General features: G+C 41.2%; 1 protein-coding gene across 1 annotated transcript in view; it reads left to right on the forward strand.

Moving 5' to 3' along the window:
• LOC137304142 (anthrax toxin receptor 1-like) overlaps positions 1 to 20,477 on the forward strand; it is an 84,865-nt gene extending 64,388 nt beyond the window's left edge. The window contains exon 18 of the mRNA XM_067972638.1: positions 16,239 to 20,477. Within this exon, the coding sequence (XP_067828739.1) occupies positions 16,239 to 16,475 (237 nt within the window). The 3' untranslated portion in view covers positions 16,476 to 20,477. The remainder of the gene's footprint in view (positions 1 to 16,238) is intronic.
• The last annotated feature ends 1,571 nt before the right edge of the window (positions 20,478 to 22,048 follow it).

A 22,048-nucleotide genomic window follows, 5' to 3' on the forward strand; every position in this document is an offset into this window, starting at 1 on the left:
CCTTCCTAAAACCTGGCTGGATAATGGCGGAAAAGAGGCAAAATTGGGTGCTGAGGCCTACCACTGCCTCACTACTCCAACCTGAATTTGCTGCCTCCTCCACCAGCTGTTCCTTCCCTGCCCACCACATGCAAATGCCGATGAGCAGGGTCTGGGTTCCCAGCCCATTTCCCTCCAATATGCCTTTTCCCCAACAATCCCTGGGACCACTAGTTGAACCATGGCAGTACGCCGAGGGTAGTGGTGGGAATGGCCCCATATGTGGCAAATGGAGGGATATGGCCTGATATAGACCTCCCCTTTTTCCGATTGCTTACCTGGCCAAGGCGCTCAGTAAATCTGCTAATCTAGACTTCAGGGCATTTTGGTCCCTTTAATATTGTCTCCAATCTCTGGGTGCTATAACTGCACTGCTATGATTTTCCTGGGAGCCAGGAGCCTGCCATGACTACCTAATAACCCCAAGCCAGGAAACTGAGCAGGGGTCATGATGGGGTAGTATCAGGGAAATCCTGCACTGTACTAAATTAAGGCAAATGAAGGCTAGATTAAAATAAAATCTTGTTTCCCATTCGATATCTACAGTTGCTTAAAACTGAAGTGCAGGAATACTGGATTCCTTTAGTGCAGTTTAAGTTAAGCACAATGGATGTCGGGCATTTTGATTTGACATTAGACTAGATTGGTCCACTGGACTGTCATTTAAGTTTCTAATGTTAGAACAGAGCTTCTGTCCCATTGGCTAAAACCAATGAGTGTCCTATAACTGCATCATTAGTCAAATCCTTCAATGGCTGACAAGTTGCGCATTATGTCAGGAGTAACCAGACATTCCGAGTTAATATATTCACTTGTTATAATTATTTGCAACACAGATTTTTCATCCTACAATTTTACAATGAATTGTAATCAAGGAAGTTAAGATCTGTACATTGCTAATGATTACACACACATGTCTGACAAGGAATGGTGTCACTCATTTTCAGTAGAAGAAATTGGTTTCTGATTTCAGTCAGCTGTTGCATAATGTATGGATATGCTCCTTCCTTTTGGAAGTGTAGCCCCATTGAGCTTTCTGAATAGGCTGTACAGTCCCAGCTGTATCCTGCAACCTACATCCTGTCTCACACACAAATTCTAGTTAATAAGCCTACTTCTTTCTTTTGCCAGCTTCTCACAATGAATACATTAGGGCTTCTGTTTGGACATAACCTTCTTAAAGATTCACAAAACCAGCATTGAGGGCAAACAGTTTAAATTAAACTGAAACACTTTTAGATGGTAAAGAATAGTGTATTATGCAAAAAGAAAATAGAACATCAAAATAATTAGTGAGTGACTGGCAGGAAACTGCAGAAAGTAGAATATCTGTTGTTGGTATAAAAAAAATCCTGTTGCATGACACCCAGCTGCGGGATTATGAATATGCTTTGATTTTATTCAAAACAGGGATATGGCAGTCAACCAATATTTACACAAGAGTGGGAAACAAATATCAGTACCATGATATGTGTTTAAAATAATTCATGAGGTCAGTGATTCAAAAAAAAAATAATCCTCAATATCAGTAATGGACCAATTTCCTTCCATGAAATAAGTGATTCATGACCCAGTAAGCTTATGATGTGGTTATGCTAGTCTTTTAGCACCACATTCAAAGGAAGCAAAGTTCATTTTTCAAACTTTTTTCACACATCCTTATTGAGACCCCCAAGGGGGAAAAATGTAAAAAAAAGAAATCTTCTTTGTTTTGTTAATGGCAAATTTCAAAAAAAATTATTTAAGCAACTTTCCACTGAAGAAAATGCTTATGAAATATTGACATACTAGCAGGTTGCGTGACTGTAGCATTAGCAGCTAGCATGTGTTTTCAATCTGTGAAGAAATGTTAACTGCGTAGTTAATATTTTTAAACCAGGAACAGCAAGCTGAAAATGCAACAGTTTTTGTTAAATTGGGAAGTCTTGCTATATTTCATTTGTAATTGATTTAATGATAAAACCTGTTGTCCAGTTTGAATAAAATTACATGTGTACTCAGCACTATTAGCTGAGTATTGGACTTTCTAACCATTCGGCTACAAAGTCGAATTTCAGCTATAATTGACATTGAAATTTGTGTAGCTTGAACAAGCAATCTTGCCAATTCTTGGAGTGGCTGATAGATATGGAGCAGGATGTGACATCTGAGTTCCTTAAATTTGTTCATGGGATTTGGGCCATGCTGACAAGGCTATGCTTAATCATTAGTTGCTCTGAGAAGGTGGTGGTAGAACTTCTTGAACCACTGTAGTCCTTGTGGTGATGGTTCTCCTACAATGGTGTTAGGTAGGAAATTCCAGAATATTGACCCAGCGATGATGAAGGAATGGTGATATATGTCAAAATCAAGCTGGTGTGTGACTTGGAGGGGATCTTGTGATGGTGTTCCCATGATATTGCTGCTCTTTTGTTTTTCAATGATGGGTGTTGTGGGGCTGGGAGGTAACGTCAAAGTAAGCTCGGTGGGTCGCTGTAGTGTATCCTATAGATAGTACATACTGCAGGCACAATGCTCTGGTGATGGAAGAAGTGAGTATTGAGTCCAATGGCAGGGATACCAATCAAGTGAACTGTGTTATCCTGGATGGTGTCAAGCTTCATAAGTGTCATTGCAGCTACACCCATCTGGGCAAGTGGTAAGTAGTCCACCACACTTGTGACTTGAGCATTGTACGTGATGGAGAGGTTTTGAGGGGTCAGGAGGAGAGCTACGCGTCATTGAGTGCTCTGCCTCTGCCCAAATCTTGTAAGGAGTCTTACAACACCAGGTTATAGTCCAACAGTTTTATTTGAAATCACAAGCTTTCGGAGGCTTCCTCCTTCGAAGGACCTGACAAAGGAGGAAGCCTCCGAAAGCTTGTGATTTCAAATAAAACTGTTGGACTATAACCTGGTGTTGTGAGACTCCTTATATTTGTCCACCCCAGTCCATCACCGGCATCTCCACATCATGGCCAAATCTTGTAGCCACAGTGTTGATATGGCTGGTACAGTTCAATCTGGTCATTGGAGATCCCCACAATGTTGAGAGTGAGGGTGCCAGCAATGGGGGCACAGATAAACCATAATTTGGGCGACTGCTTTGGTATGCCAAAACTTGCCAAAAATCACGGGGCAGATGCTGGCAAAATGGCTAAAATATTCAGGTAGATGTGGCAAATACATTTCCCATAGACCTCGCCAAAATTTCCTCTCACTAGCAGCTTAATTTTTATCAGCAGCATGTTTTAAAATATCTGTGTTCTGCCCTTTTCCGCCCCCCGCCCAACATTGAACGAGGTTTATGGTTGGTTATTGTATCACTTGGCTCTATGGTCAGCATTGGCACTGTTTAACATTAGAACTTGGATTAAATTACCAGTAAACAAAGCATGTGTCGAAGGTACAGTGCTCAGGGACAAAAAATGGAAAGAAATTGTCTCTCTCTCTCTCTTTCTCATTCATTCACTCTTCTGTGTGTGTGTATCTGCCTATCAGTTTGTGTCTCCCCACCACCTCTATCTCTTTGCCTTTCACTCCATTTCTATCCAGCTCCTTCATGTCTTTATCCCTTTCCATCTGTCTGTCTGTCTCGAACTTTTTGTCTGATGGGGGCCTTAGTTTAATGTCCCTGAAGTGGAGCTTGAAACACAACCTTCTGACTCAGGCTAGTGCTACCACCTTTTAGAGGTTCTGCCTGTATGACACTAGGGAGGTACCAGTAGATTGGAAGTAGACCAATGTGGTGCCTATATTCCAAAAGGGTGACAAATGAGAAACAGGCAACTACAGACCCATGAGTCTTACTTCAATCCTGTGTAAAATAATGGAATTGATTATAAACTTGAAGATTATCTGTACAATAGTAATTTAGTAAACAGCAGTCAACATGGATTTCAATGGGGAAGATCCTGTCTGAACACCTCCTTGATTCCTCTAAGAAAGTGACATCCCAAGGGACTGTGGTAAGCCTTATGACATGTCGTGCCTAGACTTCCAGAATGCATTTGACAAAGTTCCCCACAAAAGGTATTAGTTAAGCTCAAAGCTGTGGGTATTCAGGTTAAATCTTGGCTACGGTTAAGAAGTTGGTTGAAGGGTAGAAAACAGTGGGTACTTGTGCAAAGAGTTACATCAGGGTGGGGGGGTGCCGAGTGGGCTGCCTAAGTGATTGGTGTTGGACCACTATTTCTAATTTACATCAGTGCCTTGGACTCAGAAACCCAAGCAAACTGGTCGAATATGATACAACAACTACTGGGGGGGGCAACAGAATTGGAGGAGGCAGCTCAAAAATGACAGAATGAGTTAGACAAATTTATAAGTGAGCAGAACAGTGGCAGATGCAATTTAATGCAGACAAACATAAAGTACTGCATGTTGGAAGAAAAATTAGGCAATACACATACTCGCTGAATGATATTGATGAAGGTTGAAGGTGAAAGAGACCCTAGGAGTCTTAGTAGGCTCAACACTCAAAATGTTCAACCAATGCAGTGCAGCAAGCCACAAAGCCTGTAGAATGTTGAACTATATAGCCAAAACAGTAGAATATAAGAGAAAATCATAATCAAACTACATAGTGCTTTGGTTAGACTCCACCTTAACTACGCTGTCCAGTTCTGGTCACCAAGAATCAAGGGAGTCATTCTAAGAAGAGCCACCAGACTGATCCCTAGTGTTAGAGGTCTGAGTTATGAGGAAAGAAAGGAGAGACATGGGGCTCGATTTTCGGACCTCCGAGCCGTCGGGTTTGTGGCGGGGGGGGGGGGGCTGCAAAAATCGGGGATTCCCGGGGCGGGTCCGGAGCCCGGCTCCAACCCGCCAACTTCCAGGTTCCCCAGTGACGCACTTAGATGCGCGCGCAGCCCCCGCATGCGGGACTCCCGCCGGCATCCCACATAAACCAATTAAGTAGGTACTTCAGTTCGTTTGCAGACCTGATTGACATGATAGTTTAGGAGGGGTGGGATTTTCATATCAACTGGGACTCTTTCCCGTAGTGGGGGAAACACTCCCAATTGAAATGGACGTGTTGCAGCCACCAGCCTGTGGCAGCTGCAAAGGTTCATTTGACAGGTGGGTTGGGGGGGGAGACCCTTATTCATTGCAGGAGGCCACTCTATCACTTTGGACAAAGTTTGGCCTCCACCACCCTCCTCCTAACAATAAAATTCACAACCTTTCAAACTCAACCCCGGTGTGCAGACACATTTACCTACCTTGCGGGCCCCCACAAACCTACATCTTGCGGATGGAGGCCGCCATAGCTGCAGTCATGACCTCCTCGGAGGACAAACAGCATCACGAGCCTCGCCGGCCACGCCGTCCACCTCTGACACGTGGAGCTCCACAACCGAGTGCTGTGACACATCCACCTGCACAGCAGGAGGGAGGGCAACCGCAGAGAGAGATGCATCGCAGAAGGCACTACCCTCGCCACAGGGTCTACAGACCGAGGCTCAGCTTCCTGGACCTCTCTGAGCAGCAGTGCATACGGAGGCTCAGATTCACTCGACATGTAGTCGTGGACATCTGCAGCCTCCTTCATGCCGAGCTGCTCCCGGCTGGCCCGAGCACCATCTTCTTACCTGTCCTGTCAAAGTCACCACTGCCCTCAACAACTTCTCCTCCGTATCCTTCCAGGGTGCCACCAGGGACATCGCCGACGTCGCTCAGTCGTCTGCACAAAAGAGCCCTGCAAATACACCTACACCCACTCTGCAGTGACACAATGGGTGGCATCAGTTGTGGGTCTTCATAGTGATCCTCAGGAAAGGGCATTATTGCATAAACCAGACAAGATTTGCAAAGACGTGGCAGTAGTGGTGACAATTTAATATGTAATGTGAGTTGATCAGAAATCAAAAATAAGTAAAAACCATCACAAACCCTCAAACACCCTTGTGCATCCCCTTCATGCTCACGACACGTTTGCCTTATGCTTCCTACTGCACATATGTGATGCATGCCCTGTGGCTGCAGCACAGGTAGTGGCAGGTTGAGTGAGGCTGACCGTGAAAGAGATGCATGAAAGGGTGAGTATGAGATAGAGCCATGAGATTGTATGAGGATTGGGTTGAGTGGTAGTGGCGGGATGAGTACTGGCGAGGTGAGTAAGTACATGTAAGATGAGGATGAGCTTTGAGTGGGTGTGAGGAGTGATGTGATAGAGTAGTGTTGGCAGTGCAGAAGGAGATATGGGGGGGGCGGTGATGTGGCAGACAGAGTGTAGGGGAATGAGTAAGTGTACTCACTTCGGCTGACCTACTTAGGGAATTGAAGCGCCTCCTGCACTGTATGCAGGTGCGCGATATGTTGGTGGTGCTGGTGACCTCCTCTGCCACCTCGAGCCAGGCCTTCTTGGTGGCAGAGGCAGGCCACTTCCTCCCGTCCACCGGGGGGAAGATCTCTGTCCTCCCCCTCCTCCTCACTCCATCCAGTAAGACCTGGAGTGAGGCAGCATTAAACCTGGGAGCAGCCTTTCCCCTGGGCTGCTCCATGCTGTAATTTTGCCTATTTTCTGCAGCATCAGTCAGTGGAGGACTGCCCCTTTAAATAGGGCTCCTCCAGCTGACAGCCTATGATGCGACTGCGCAGTCCGCCCGCTGAGCAGCTTTCCAGCGCGAAAGCCAGAAGCCTTCAATCAGGCTACGATTGTGTGCGGAGCACCCCGAATTCACCGGGCGCGTTACCCATGCGCCCAGTCGACCCCCTGCTGCCAACCCGCCACCCTCCTAAAATCGAGCCCATGGGCTTTTCATCATTGAAGGGAGATGTCCGAGAGGTGATCTTAGAGATATATAACAGTAAATGGTATGGAAAAGGTAAATCTGGATAATTGCTTTAAATTAAATCATAAGAATAGAACTAATTCAAATTAATAAAGGCAAATTTAGGACTGATACCAGAAAGCTTGTCACACAAAGAGTGATCAACACTTGGAATAGATTCTTGAATAGAGTAATGGAAGGAAGAACTAACTGGATGCAGCAATGGAGGGTACTTAGGGTGATTCTGGATGAATGAACTAAGATGGCCCAAATGGCTTTTCTTATTTGTAATTATCTTACAATATTGTGATTGAGACTATTTCCTTTGAAAGCCTCACTATAACTGCTCTGGCTGATAATAGGCACTTCTATACCTATTAGTTAAGAATCGTATCTTGCAGTGCTTGCGGTTTGGTTTGGGGCAAATACAAGAAAAATAGAATGATGCATAAACTAAATAAGATTGTGACTAGTCAGTTATCAACAAAATGAAGATGTAATTTATAAATCTCAACACAAATCATTGTTAAACATTTTGATCTACAAACAACACATTGATGTGTTTCAGTCAGTATATTCTCTGCTGGAATGTTTAATTGCGGAATGTCGCTTTAACAACAACAGCAAGGCAAAATGACACTGTATCGAAGAACACACAGAGGTTGTCATGGAACTGAACACTAAGCATGGATTACAGAGTTCCTCAGAACTGCTGAATGAAATGGCTTCATGTATTGTTACCAGAAGTTGCTTTGTGACGCAATTAGAGGTAATTTACAATACAAGTCAGCATCTAGGTGGTCTAATGAAATGAATACTTCAATAGATAGGCCTAAAAAGGACATGAGGCATTCACAAGATGATAATCAGGGGCTGGCATTCAGGCGTGATGTCCTTCGGAAGGGACTAAACAAATTGCTGTGATTGATTGGGCTTAAGTCAGGGTGAGGGTAACGCCTGCTGCCTCAGCACTTGGGCAGAGAAAAGGCAATTTGGTGAGCAGTACGGCCAACAGCCAAACACAAGGATGAACATATGGGAAAGAACAGAATGGTGCAGCATGAATACTGCACAGATGTGAGTGGAGGTAAGGGAGTCATTCCATATGGTGCGTTACTGGTCTTCAGTTGGTCATGAATGGCAACAAGCTTCAGTTCAAGACAGCAGAGAGATTTACTGTCAGAACTAATGATGGAAGCACGAAGAGCAGAATGTAAGCAGACTGATAAGCTGCTTCTTAGGGGCGACAGGCTGAGCTACTGACTGCAAACTGGGAAATGGACAGCTGTCACGGTTAGGATCATTAGTCCAGTCTCCAACAATGCAACTCTGACACCTTGGTTTAAAGAATTAATGCATACCAGACTGCAAGAGAACAATATGCCAGGGGTATTGCATTAGAGTAATTATTATCCATCATACCTCATTAATCTGTTTACGAAATCATAGTGGGGGAGGGGGTGATCATTTGGCTGATTCGATTGTCATTGAAGTTATACATGGAGAAATTAACCACAAAAAATATAAATGAATACATCTTCATCTGAAAACCCAAGGAAATATATTTAGCAAACAGTTGTGATTTTAAAAATATTGTCCTCCAGTGCCTACAATAATCAGAGTGCTGTGCAACAGTGGCTGTAATATGGTGTCACGATTTCTCATTATCTCGTTTGGTTGTCAGTCATGGTAATCATTTAAAATCTATTCCTGCTAGGATTTGCAAATTGTATTATCCTGTCCTTTGTGCAGCTTAGCTCACTACATTTAGCTTAATGTGTTCAAGTTAGAAATTAGTAATTACAGCACAGAAAGAGACCATTTGGTCCATTGGGCCTATGCCGTTAGAAATATTTAAAAATATTGCACCAAATGATTAAAATTAAATTGTCCTGGAAATAATTTCCATATTAATATCAACATTTGTTAGATTAAAATTTGTATCTGTGCAATATTAATGATGATACTCTCAAAGTCCGTTGAAAAACACAAAGGCTTCTTGTGTGTTTCAACAGACTGAGATAATTTTTTATAGACCTGTAAACATTACATATTTTTGTTCAAAACATCTTGCACAAGTGGAAAAGTGAAATTAAAAAGTGAAATTCATCGTCTTGCAACATGAGATCGGTTTATGGTACATTTGTCGAAAGGATTGTAATCTGCATTGTCTTCTTGAGTATAAATTAGCCTGAGACATTCCAACTCGTGCACAAATGTGGCTACCTTATTTATGTTTGCCAATAGTTTATTGAACTGCATTACAACACGTTCAGACATTGTTGAGCAACATAAAGCAGACCTCATGCTGACAAAGCATTCATAGCATTCATTTACATGCATTCCATTCAGCCCATCAAATTTGAAAATTACAAGGAAACTGCAATCTTGTGATCTCTTAAGTTGTTGACAGCCATCCAATCATGTGCCTTCCAAGCAAGTTAAGAGCTGACTAAAGAGAATTTATCAGGTAAATCAGAGAAGCTGTATTTGCTTTAACAAAAATGAAAAATGCCAGTATCTGCTGAAAATGCAATTTTAAAGGACTTAAAAATCAGTTAATACTACAGTTTTGAATGATTGACAGCAATAATAGAAACATATTATACACCATAGAAAAATTCAGGCCTGATCTTGCAAAAGCAAACCTGTGGACGTCCAAACTTAAAGAAGTGTGTAATATGATATCTGGCAAAGCATGACACGTCTGGTGATTACAACGATCTAACTTACAACAGGGTAACTAAATAGAAAGTGTACTATTCAAGGTCTAACATGGATCAAAGAAGTATAACAGCTTGGATACAGTCATTTAGGACATGAATGACAATTGATGTTCTCCATGTTTACACACAAAATAACATTAGTCCTATTTTAGTCATATTGTAGATTGCTGAAATATTTCACTGATTCAAAAGACTGTGCCTAGGCCTGATGTAACTTGTTTTAGTACAGAATCAGCAAAACTGTTGATTATAGTTAAAACAGAAGGGCATTCCTTTTCCTTACTGGCAAAGACCTAAGAGTGTGCCAAACAAAGAAGGGAATCTTTTCTGTCACAATATGGCTCGTGGCCTTTAAACTCTCCATCTGTTTGTCTGACAAGTAATCAAAGCGCGTGGCAGGAACTGGCAGCACTGTGACGGCCCTTCTCACTTTAACTGGAGTGAGAGTAATTTGAACAGATTCATGGTTTCTTACTTGATTGTATACCAGTGACGGGTTAGCTATGATTTTTTTTTACTACTGAGTATTTTTGTGTTTGATTAACATGGCATGAAATGAGTGCAGACACTTTGGAACTGTGGTTATATTCTTTAATCAGTGGATTGCCCAAAGGAACATTTAATGTGTTACACAGTTATTTTTAACTGCTGTTTTAATTAAAATATAAACACTGTGAGGTGCAATTATTTGAAATTAAGCTCTCGCTGAGTGACTCTGAGCTACATATGTACCCATATGTAAATACTTACATGGTTGCATTTTCGTTCAGATTGGAAGGGGTCAAATTTTAATCAGCTTTATTTGGGAATGTGTGCTCCCTGAAATGTTTTGTATGTGCCAGAATATTAGACTACACTTGTGTTTCCAATTAATAATGTTAATGCACATTGTGTCACATTCCCATATCAGAAAGTGAACATAAAGTCTGCCCCATATCAAGCATCCACATTTAATTTTTACAGACATATTGTGAAAAGATTCCAGTCTTGTGCTATAGTTTGCACATTTAATCTAGTATACATCACACTGGCATAAAAAGGAAAAACAATTGAATGCTGCAAATCTGAAATAAAAAGCAGAAAATTCTGCAAATACACAGATCAGTCAGCGTCTGATGAAAGGTAAACACCTAAAACGTCATAACACGGCTTCTTTTTACAGATGCTGACTGACCTGCTATTTCCAGCATTTTCCATTTTTATTTCACACCCCATTAATATGAGTAACAGTTAATATCAAATACTTAGCCCAAAGACGCACCCATATACACAGTTTAAATCCGCAATGTTGTGATTTTGCATCCTTGCTCCTTTTGGTTGTAATATAATGATTTCCTAGCAGATCAAAACCCAAGAGAAATAAATGACTATTAGGTTAATGCTGGGTGAACCAAGGACTCAAGTCACTCAGCAGACTGAGTAAGAGGTCTGAATAAATTCTAAGTTCCAGACAAATATCAGGTTGTTGCAAATGAAGCTGTCACTGAGAGGAATGGAGTGTATTTAACTTTGAAGTATGGTGTTTGGTGCCAAATATTTAATTTGTATGGGAAACATGTAAACATGTAAACAAGCAGTTCATGAATCTATCATACAAGGTAACAAAGGCTCAGGAGAACAGAATCAGATCTTCAAAATAGATTGAGATGATTTTTCTTTACTAGATCTTTTCTGCAGTATTTGGACAACTTGTTTGAACAAGTCTGTCTCTTATGTGCACGTTTATTATTTTTTAAGTTAGCATTTACTGTTGTTGATGATGAAACAGGCCAATGCCCTTTCAGTACACTGGGGGAATACATAGTTCAGCCACATTGTATTTCTCATTTTATTAATTAAATGTAGACAGATATAAGAGATATTTTCAAATTGGATGTCAGAGTAGCCAAGGTTTTAATGCCTGTACTGGTATTAATGTTTCTGTCTACATACCTAGGAAATCATTGGTGTGGCTATAATGTAAAAGCACATAGATCATATACTGTAAAGAGCTGTAATATCCCCGATTCCAAAATACAACATTGCATGTTCACACACCACAGGCATTAATTAATACCTGTCTACTTTAGATGTTCATTTTAGTAATATGTCCAACATGGAGGTAACAACTGTCTTTTGCTTTTTAGTTCAATTCAACAAATTTCATACCCAAGTTGTATTCTGTCAATAAAAGGCATTTTTTTCCTGATACAGTTTAATTCAGACTTTAGCACATTGCTTGTGCCTGGGAAATTCTCTTCCATCAAAAGCAAAATACTGCAGATGCTGGAAATCTGAAATAAAAGCAGAAAATGCTGGAGAAGCTCAGCAAGTCAGGCAGCATCTGTGGAGAAAGAAACAGTTAACGTTTCAGGTCGAAGACCTTTCGATAGAGCTGGAAGATGTTAAAAGAGTTAAAGTTTTTAAGCAAGTACAGATACAGGGAAAGTGGCAGGGGGGAGGAAAGAACAAAAGGGAAGATCTATGATAGAGTAGGGGGCAAGAGAGATGAAATGATAAAAGGGATGATGGTCCAAGGCAAGGAAGGTGGTAAAGGGACAGGTTAAGAAACAAAAGATTGGTCAGGATTAGCTGTAAATAGCAGCAGCAGAACCATTGCCAGCACTTGCTGACCGAAAAAATGGGAGCAGTGGTTATGATCTGAAGTTACTGAAATCAGTGTTGAGTCCAGAAGGTTGTAAAGTGCCCAAACGAAAGATGAGGTGCTGTTCCTTGAGCTTATGTTGAGCTTCATTGGAACAGTGTAAGAGGCCGAGGACAGAGATGTCAGAGTGGGAGTGGGACGGGGAATTAAAATGGCAAGCGACTGGCAGGTCAGGGTCACATTTGCGGACAGAGCGGAAGTGTTCAGCAAAGCGATCGCCCAGACTGCGTTCTCTTCCACTTTGCACAGAACTTTGGAGTTAATCTATACTTGCAGATGGTGAGGCTGATTATAGTGCACCAGCTGAAATTAGTTAGCTCGAGTTTGATCAGAGATCTTGAGATCTTCCTGGACTTTATGCTCAGTACCAAACTACGAAGTGCATTTCCTCATTGAACTATCGGGAAGGAATTATGGGGGTGATTTTGCACTTTTGTGCTGATCACCTTGGTATGCCGTCTTTCATGCAGTGCCACTGCAAACTTGATAGCTAGTGATTGATGGCGCTTCTGAGGAAGCATCCAGCATACTGTTAGTCAGACGTTCATTGGTGCCATCAGGTCTGCTGTGCCGCTTCCTTTTCGTTTTTTCCTTTTCGTTCACCTGAGGAAGGAGGAAGCCTCCGAAAGCTTGTGAATTTAAAATAAAATTGCTGGACTATAACTTGGTGTTGTAAAATTGTTTACAATTGTCAACCCCAGTCCATCACCGGCATCTCCACATCACCGCTTCCTTTGGGAAGAGGAGCCTCTAGATGCACTAATTTTCTGCCAAAGCAAGGTCTAGCCACCTCTGCAGATGTGGATTTAAGTATTTTGGGTAATGTTAAGGTTAGAGGAGGTTCTCAATGGGTGGACATAGAGCACCTCTCACGGCCAAACTTGCCTGACATCCCTCCATAGGTCCTCCTCTTCTTCCAAGCACCTCGGATAGGTGGCAGTAATGATGTTGGAGGCACAAAAAATCAACAATTGTCACACGGGCAACCTTTAGAAACAATGGGCCCGATATTAGGAGGGCGGCGGGTTGGCAGCGAGGGTTGACTGGGCGCATGGGTAACGCGCCCAGTGAAATCAGGGTGCTCCGCACGCAATTGCAGCTTAATTGAAGGTACTTACCTTTGCTTCCAGGTTTCGCGCTGGAAAGCTGCGCAGCGGGCAGACTGCGCATGCGCAGCATAGGCTGTCAGCTGGAGGAGCCCTATTTAAAGGGGCAGTCCTCCACTGACTGATGCTGCAGAAAATAGGCAAAATTACAGCATGGGGCAGCCCAGGGGGAAGGCTGCTCCCAGGTTTAATGCTGCCTCACTCCAGGTATTATTGGATGGGGTGAGGAGGAGGGGGAGGACAGAGATCTTCCCCCCGGCAGGCGGGAGGAAGTGGCCTGCCTCTGCCACCAAGAAGGCCTGGCTCGAGGTGGCAGAGGAGGTCACCAGCACCACCAACATATCGTGCACCTGCATACAGTGCAGGAGGCACTTCAATTACCTAAGTAAGTCAGCCGAAGTGAGTACACTTACTCATTCCCCTACACTCCATCTGCCACATCACCGCCGACCCCACATCTCCTTCGGCACAGCCAACACTACTCTATCACATCGCTCCTCACACCCACTCATAGCTCATCCTCAATTTACCTGCACTTACTCACCTCGCCAGTACTCATCCCACCACTACCACTCAACCCAATCCTCATACAATCTCATGGCTCTATCTCATACTCAACCTCTCATGCATCTCTTTCACGGTCAGCCTCACTCAACCTGCCACTACCTGTGCTGCAGCCACAGGGCATGCATCACATATGTGCAGTAGGAAGCGTACGGCAAACGTGTCGTGAGCATGAAGGGGATGCACAAGGGTGTTTGTGATGGTTTTTTACTTATTTTTGATTTCTGATCAACTCACGTTACATATTATATTGTCACCACTACTGCCACGTCTTTGCAAATCTTGTCTGGTTTGTGCAATAATGCCCTTTCCTGAGGATCACAATGAAGACCCACAACTGATGCCACTCATTGTGTCACTGCAGAGTGGGCGTAGGTGTATTTGCAGGGCTCTTTTGTGCAGACGACTGAGAGACGTCGGCGATGTCCCTGGTGGCATCCTGGAAGGATGCAGAGGAGGAGTTGTTGAGGGCAGTGGTGACTTTGACAGCGACAGGTAAGAAGATGTTGCTCGAGCCGTCCGGGAGCAGCTCGACATGAAGGAGGCTGTAGATGTCCACGACTACATGTCGAGTGACTCTGAGCCTCCATGTGCACTGCTGCTCAGAGAGGTCCAGGAAGCTGAGCCTCGGTCTGTGGACCCTGTGGCGAGGGTGGTTACTTCTGCGACGCATCTCTCTCTGCGGTTGCCCTCCCTCCTGCTGTGCAGGTGGATGTGTCACAGCACTGTGTTGTGGAGCTCCACGTGTCAGAGGTGGAGGGCGTGGCCAGCGAGGCTGGTGATGCTGTTCACCCTCTGAGGAGGTCATGACTGCAGCTACGGCAGCCCCCATCCGGAAGATGTACATTTGAGGGGGTCCGCAAGGTAGGTAAATGTGTCTGGACACCGGGGTAAGTGTGCAAGTTTGTGAATTTTATTGTTAGGAGGAGGGTGGTGGAGGCCAAACTTTGTCCAAAGTGACAGAGTGGCCTCCTGCAATAAGTGCGGGTCTCCCCCGCCCCCACTTATCAAATGGACCTTTGCAGCTGCCACAGGCTGATGGCTGCAACACGTCCATTTCAACTGGGAGTGTTTCCCCCACTACGGGTAACAGTCCCAGTTGACTTGAAAATCCCACCCCTCCTAAACTATCAGGTCAATCAGATCTGTAAACGACCTGAAGTACCTGGTTAATTACTTCAAGTGGCATCCCACCGGCTTTAATTTCCGGCGGGATTCCCACATGCGGGGGCTGCGCGCGCATGTCAGCGCGTCACTGGGGAACCCGGACGTGGGCGGGTTGGAGCCGGGCTCCGGACCCGCCCCGGGAATCCCCGATTTTCGCAGCCCCCCCCCGCCACAAACGCACCCGCTCGGGGGTGCGAAAATTAAGCCCAATGTCTTACATCCCTGAACTTCAGGAAATGGCTTGCAGGATGTCCCAGGATGAATATTTAAAGGAAGCACCAGCCTGTTTGAGGTTGGCGCTTCCTGTGCTACTGATAGTCATCCCCCTGCCCAAAAAAGTAGTCTCTAATGCAAAGTGGACAACGTCATGGAATTTTCTACTATTAGCCACCCAAATTAAGCTGCTACAAAGTAATATTGGCAGTGAAAAATCCACACTATTGAGTCTGAAGGTTAACGGGATCACAACAGATACTGCAGTATTACAAGCTTTTAAATAAAATATTAATTCCCTGTAAAAAAAAAAGTAAATTATTATTTCTGAATAATTCTGCAATCATGGTATCATAATATTTAGCCCTTTTCTATGAACATTATTTATTAAGGTCATAGAGCACACTAGCTGATTGTGTTTACATTGATGGAAAAGGTGGCCAAAAACAGAAAAAGATCTTCACATAAAATTGAAACCACGTATTTATTTATTAGGGGCAGGCAACGTGAAGATTTTAAATTAACCTCGGAGTTTAGACAATGATTACAAAAAACTCCAGGTTTGCATTTGTGATTTGTTGCATCATCTAAATTTCTCAATTTATATTATTGAATTGTAGTCACTCGTAGGTATTCATTATGTCTGTCCTTTATGTAGATATTGCATAGATATAAAAAAATAATGGTATGAACAAAAAATAATCAAAAATATAACCAAACCAAAGTAGCATCCAGAACAATTAATTAACCAAAACTAAAATCATGCTGAAAGTGAGTTTATACATAAACACAACTGGTCATGCAAGAAGCTTAAATAGGAATAAAAGGAAATGTAAACTGAACTTTAATTTTGCTGGTTTAAAAAATGCCAAAGATTTTCTTGAGCAGTAGTTGCAAATAATAGTGTTGTGAAAGGAAATACAAATTCCACTGCTATGTACCATTTTTCCCTCGGGCACCTTCATCCAAAGTGCAGGAACAAACAGGTGCAGATTGTAATTTTGTTATTTCTCTTTTCCAACCAGGGACGCTGCATAAACTTCACCAGAGTAAAAGAAAATGAAACCCCATCTCCTTCGTGCTATACTGCTGCTGCTGACAGGCCACCTCCTCACATTGAATGTATTCCTTTGACCCTTGAACCTCCCAGTCCTCCTGCTTCATCAGCCAGGTCATCTGTGAGGAGTCCGCCTCCTGGACCACCACCATCTCGTGCACCTCCTCCTTCACGACCTCCCCCTCGTCCAGCAGTAAGAACCTGACCTCACCAGGATTTATATTGTTAAAAGAAACATCCATGAAGAAGAAAAAAAAGACAAGGCTAAATGGAGAAATACTACTGGACTTAAAACCAAATATTTATTGAATTTATGGGTTTCCTTGAAAGGGTAAAATCTGTTGCTGTGCAGCAAGAGTTTCCATCTGGAGAACCCTAATCAGTAAAACCTCTCCCTAGTTTTAAAGATGATATTGTGTCCACCTAATGTATTATCCGTATGTTTGAACAAGCAGAATTCTGGAAGTTTATAATATTAATTTCAAGTTATAATAAACCCTGCATTTTTATCTTTTGAAAATTTAATACACAGGACAGAATTTCATTGTTTTTGAAAGTTAAAAATATTCTTTAAAGATCCATAAAAAAAATCACTAACAATTACTTCATGAATCTGATGCTCAAATATGCAGTGTGTTGATGCTGATAGTGATCATATTGACCATCTGCTGTAAAGTCACAGGGGCCTGGAATTTCCCGCAGAGGTGCAACCTGGAAGTTGCACCCAAAATTACTCCCATTCCCGCACCCGTTCTGACAATGTCAAATTACGTGCAAATTTGCTGCCAATCTCATCAGCATATGCCCAAAAGTAAAAATGGGCGTAAATCAGCCTAAACAATCGAAGTCCAAGGCAAGTGCTGAACCCACACCATATATTAATGTTACAATGCATTTAACCATCCATGCAGATTAGGCACAGCATATTTAAGAACCTGCAATTGGGGAAGCTTTTCAATTTTTAATGTCACTTATACTGATGCCATAAAAATGCATTCAAAGAAACAGAAAATATAGAGCACATCTCAGTGAGCATAAATTTTAAAAAAGCTAAAAAAATTGCAATTAAACACCAGAAAAATTACTTTGTTTCCTGCTGCGCCTGAAAATCTGGTCGTAATTTGAAGAGAGCCTCAGAGCAAGCGCAATTGCAGGAAACTTGCGTATGAGGCTCTGTAAATTGGGGGTGGGCCCAGCGCCTTGGGACGTTTTACTACATTGTTGAGATGCGTTGGAGCGGAGGGATCGATAGATGATCATAAAAGGTGGAGGAGTTTTGGGTGTATTGTACTTACGCACATTACTCACTTACGCCCAAAATTCCACGATCTTTCAGGCTGCGAATTTGCTTTGCGCCCAGATTGTATGTGTCTCTGGATGCAAGTATGCAGGAAATTCCAGGCCAGGATTTCTATTTCAGAGTCGAATTATTACATATTTGATTAGGCAATATTGTTAAGAGTTCTTCACATTTACCATAGAGTGCGAGAAGATAGTCATTGATCATCAGCTCCAAGGTAACTAGGTTCTTGTTTATTTTTTAAAACTAAAGGTAAATGTTCTGACAAAGTGAAGCCACAGCAAGTGAAGAGGTTCTCATACGTAATTAATATAATTAAAGCCCAAGGCTAGTTGACCTGTGGGACGACTCTTTAAAGTTGCTGGTTGATGCTATTTGACAATGATTGACCTCGTAATTGATTAATTCACAGGACTTGGAGCTGTGATTTCAGTTATGCTTGAGTTCTTTTGTATATGGTTAGTGACCCTAAACTGTGCTCTACCTAAACAATAGTCCTAATCTAGGGAACGTTCTTGCTAGCCTTGAATTTTAAAATGTTGCAAAGGGACTTTGTTGAGTTGTGTGCAGGTTGTGACCCATGTTATTCTGTTCTTCAAACATGTATAGTTGAACTTGCTCTTCTTATAGAATTTATTAGCTAGCTACCAAACAGCAGGATTGTTCTTTGTGCCAAGATCTGCATAACAGTTTTAACTGCAGATAATAGCTCATAGAAAACGTGTTTAATCTGGTTTTGGAAATGCTTGCCCGCTGGATATTAAGCACTTTATAGTTACTTCAGTGTAAATGCTAAGAGGCCAGATCCTTTTCCAGACCACATCAAATTATACAATTCTGGTTATCTACTTTATTCCTTACAAATTAAATTGTACTATTTGCTTCAGGGCACAGGTACATTTTGGTGACACATAACAATGTCTACTTTAGTGTTTTATAAACAGATGAGATACATAAATCCCATACTGATAAAGAAAATATTGTACGGTTTTGTGATATTAGTAAAAAAAAATCAAGTTTTACTGCAGGACAGTTAAATGTATTAATTTACTAAACTGTGGTCTAGGTATAGGTACTTGAATCTGAGTAAAGGTGGCCACTAAATCCTCAAGATGCTAGATGCATGCAGTAGTAAATAGTAGAGTAAGCATCATTGAGCTTGAGTGGTATATGGATCTTTTGCTTTATTAACATTTAATGCATAAAAGCTCCCTCTTATTAACTAGCCATTAATGGCTTGTAATCTTGTTTGACATTGGTTATCTGCTGGATGGACTGGTAGAACGATTTAGTTAGCAAGTGAACAAGCTGTGCAATCACAAATCGAATTACAGCTCCAGAAAGGCAAAGTGAAATATATCAATATTTCAGTGGCATAGTTGCGCAACTTAATGCAATCATCACGTTGAAAACATGGATTCACTATTAATTTGGCTAATATCTATCTTAACCCCTAGATTTATGCAGCTTTCTAAACATAGACCAAAGGAATTAAAATAACCTCAACACTGTTTTAGTGTTGCATTGAAGGCCATTAGTTAGATTCAATTCAAACTCACAAAAGAAATTCAAGGGATCCACACTACCCTACAGCAACATTGTGCAAGGATGCACAGAGCTCTAGAAAGATTAATATGTCTAATGGGCAGTGGCAGCCTGCATCACTGGGGGCTTGCTTTGGGAAAACGGTTAACAAAAATTAAAAATCATATTGCCTAATAGTAGTTTATTTTCTTTCATAAAAGCCTAATTTTCAGTCAAAATTTTAATTTAGTAAGTGTACTATCAACAATTGCATTAAAGGAAATACCTCACCAGGGACAACAAAGAACAGACACTAAATTCGACCTGCGCTGTTCAACTGTTTGGGTGATTTTATTGCATTAGAACTTCTTAAAGGGGCTATATGCCAAAAGTAAATATTCGGCAAACAAACCTTTTCCAGTTTTTTTTTATAACATTACTTTTGTTTCCCAATTTTTTTTATTGGCTTATTGTCTTCTTAATGTTGCCAGATTTGCCACTTTGGAATCAGGACTTGAAAGCGCTAAGCTGCGCTATCGTGTATTTACTGTGTTAACCTGTATTTTTATTATTTTTAAACAACGATGGATAATTTTTCTGAAAAAAATTGAGATAAAGCAATTGGAAATCAGAACTAAAACTGGAGAGCGTTGGAAATACAGAGCAGGACAGTCAGCATCAGGAAGGAAAGACATGTAAATATTTTGGGTGGGACCTTTCAATTGCTGACCGACCTGCTGTGTATTTCCAGTATTTTCTGTTTTTAAAAAACAAATCCTATTGTGTTAAAATTCAACAGCTAATCATTCCAGAAATGTGTTAGTTTGGTCACATTTATGATACAGAATACCGTAAGATGCATAGAACATGTAATTGCCAATGTATCAGAAAAATCACAAATTTATAATACTTTGAGCATGTGAGAGGATCTTCACTAATAAACTGTGAATTATAGTGTATATGTTACATCTATAGCATATACATTTTGGCATTGTACAAAATAAATCTGTTAATACTAAAATGCCAAAATTATGTTTCACAGTAAGATTTTTTTAAATCTGTTTTCATGAGCATTGGCATCAAACTGTTATAATTGGTTGTGCATCTGTGATGATAACTATGTACTTTTCCCTTTTGCCTGTAATTTTAACATCACTAATAAACTGCAATTCTTTTACATAAAATCACACTAACTTTTTTTGTTGACAAAGGAAATGTAATAGACTGCAGGTTTGGGGAAATGATTGTCTCCCTGGGTCAGATGGTTTTGTGATATTACAGTAATCATGCTACTTAAATGTCAAGGGCAAAACTTTATTCCTGTAATATAAACCCTAAGGTGCAAAAATGGATATTAAAACATAACTATATTGAAAATGACAATATTTTAAACATTTTAATTCTGCTTGCTCTTTTACCCCATTCCACACACTCTTTCAAAATCTATCTCCTTTTTTAAAAATCTTTCTTCCTACCTAATTTACCTTTTTTGTATATTTATAAAAATAATTTTTAAAACACCATGCATATCTTATTTCTTCTTCCTCTTAGCTACGCGTTCCATTTTTGAGGTGTAAGCAACATGTTAAAAAATGGGTATTGATTAACTAAAACTAGCATGACAGGCTATTTTATTAGCCAGCCAGAAGCCAGAACAGTAATGGCTGACTTGCCCACATGATAATTGTAGCCAGGCTGATCCCTGATGTGTTTCATTCATAAAAAACAGGAAGGGACTGCATGCAATGGTTAACATAAACTCAATTACATTTCACTGAATGGTATAAAATTGAATATGTGATTATCCCTTTAAAACACATTCTTTTTCACTAAATCATCTTTTCCATTTACGAGATCGCACATTTTATTTACAATTAAAACAGCCACTAATTTGACGTTGGATCGAAACATTACAGATGTAATGTAAAAACTGATTTAAGCTTGCACCTTGTATTACTTCTATAAGAAAGTGCACAAACAGAAAGGCATCTGGAACTTAGTATATATATTCAAAATAAGTTGCCTAGGAGTGTTGTAGGCTGTAACTGCACCCGTCATTATTTTCAACATTATTAAAAATCTTGGCTGTGCCATGCGTTGCAAGTCCACATTTTATGTCAACATTTATAATTTAAACTTCTAATGTAAACATTTATAATGGGAAATCCTATGGAAACATTTTATAGGAGAATTCTGCACTTAGTTAACAAACTCGTCAGTACTCTAAGGCAACACTCTCTGGAATTCCCTCTCTAAACCCTTCCACCTCCCTCTCTTCCTTTAAGATGCTTCTTAAAACCCACCTCTGACCAAGATTTTCACCACCCTTCCTAATACCTCCTTCTTTGGGTGGGCATTCATTTTTGTCTCTATGCTTCTGTGAAGTGCGTGAGGACGTTTTTCTATGTTAAAGGTGCTGTATAAATGCAAGGTTTTGTTGCTTTAATTAATTTCCTTTTTTCTCTGATGTACCTGAAAACCACCTTGGAGAATAAGATAAAAACTGTTCCATAATTGAAGATCCAGGCGTCCCCACCCCCCCGCAGGCAACTGTTATATAAACCAATAGAATTTACTGCCACTCTCTTTGCCTCCTCAGAGACAGGAAGAAGTTGATGCTCCTTAATGTCCTGAAATACTATTTCTGGCTATTCTTGCTTTGTTATCATTCTCTCCTTTAAAAAATGACTAAGCTTTTGGTTACCTAATGGGGCATCCAAAGTGTCATCTTCTCCACAAGAGAATGAATGATATCCAAATTCAAAGTAAAATGAAGGTCTGTAATGATTCTTGGAACACAGATGATGGACCTTTCTTACCAATCGACAACAGCGTATTGTTATAGCTTTCCTACAAAGAATACCAATATCTGAGTGGCTTATCTTCTGGTAACGTACATCTCAGCCCCTGTTTTGCAAGCAAGCAAAAATGGGGTCGTGCTGACCCAATACATA

This window comes from Heptranchias perlo, chromosome 36 (genome assembly GCF_035084215.1).
Source record: "Heptranchias perlo isolate sHepPer1 chromosome 36, sHepPer1.hap1, whole genome shotgun sequence".
NCBI classification, from domain to species: Eukaryota; Metazoa; Chordata; class Chondrichthyes; order Hexanchiformes; family Hexanchidae; genus Heptranchias; species Heptranchias perlo.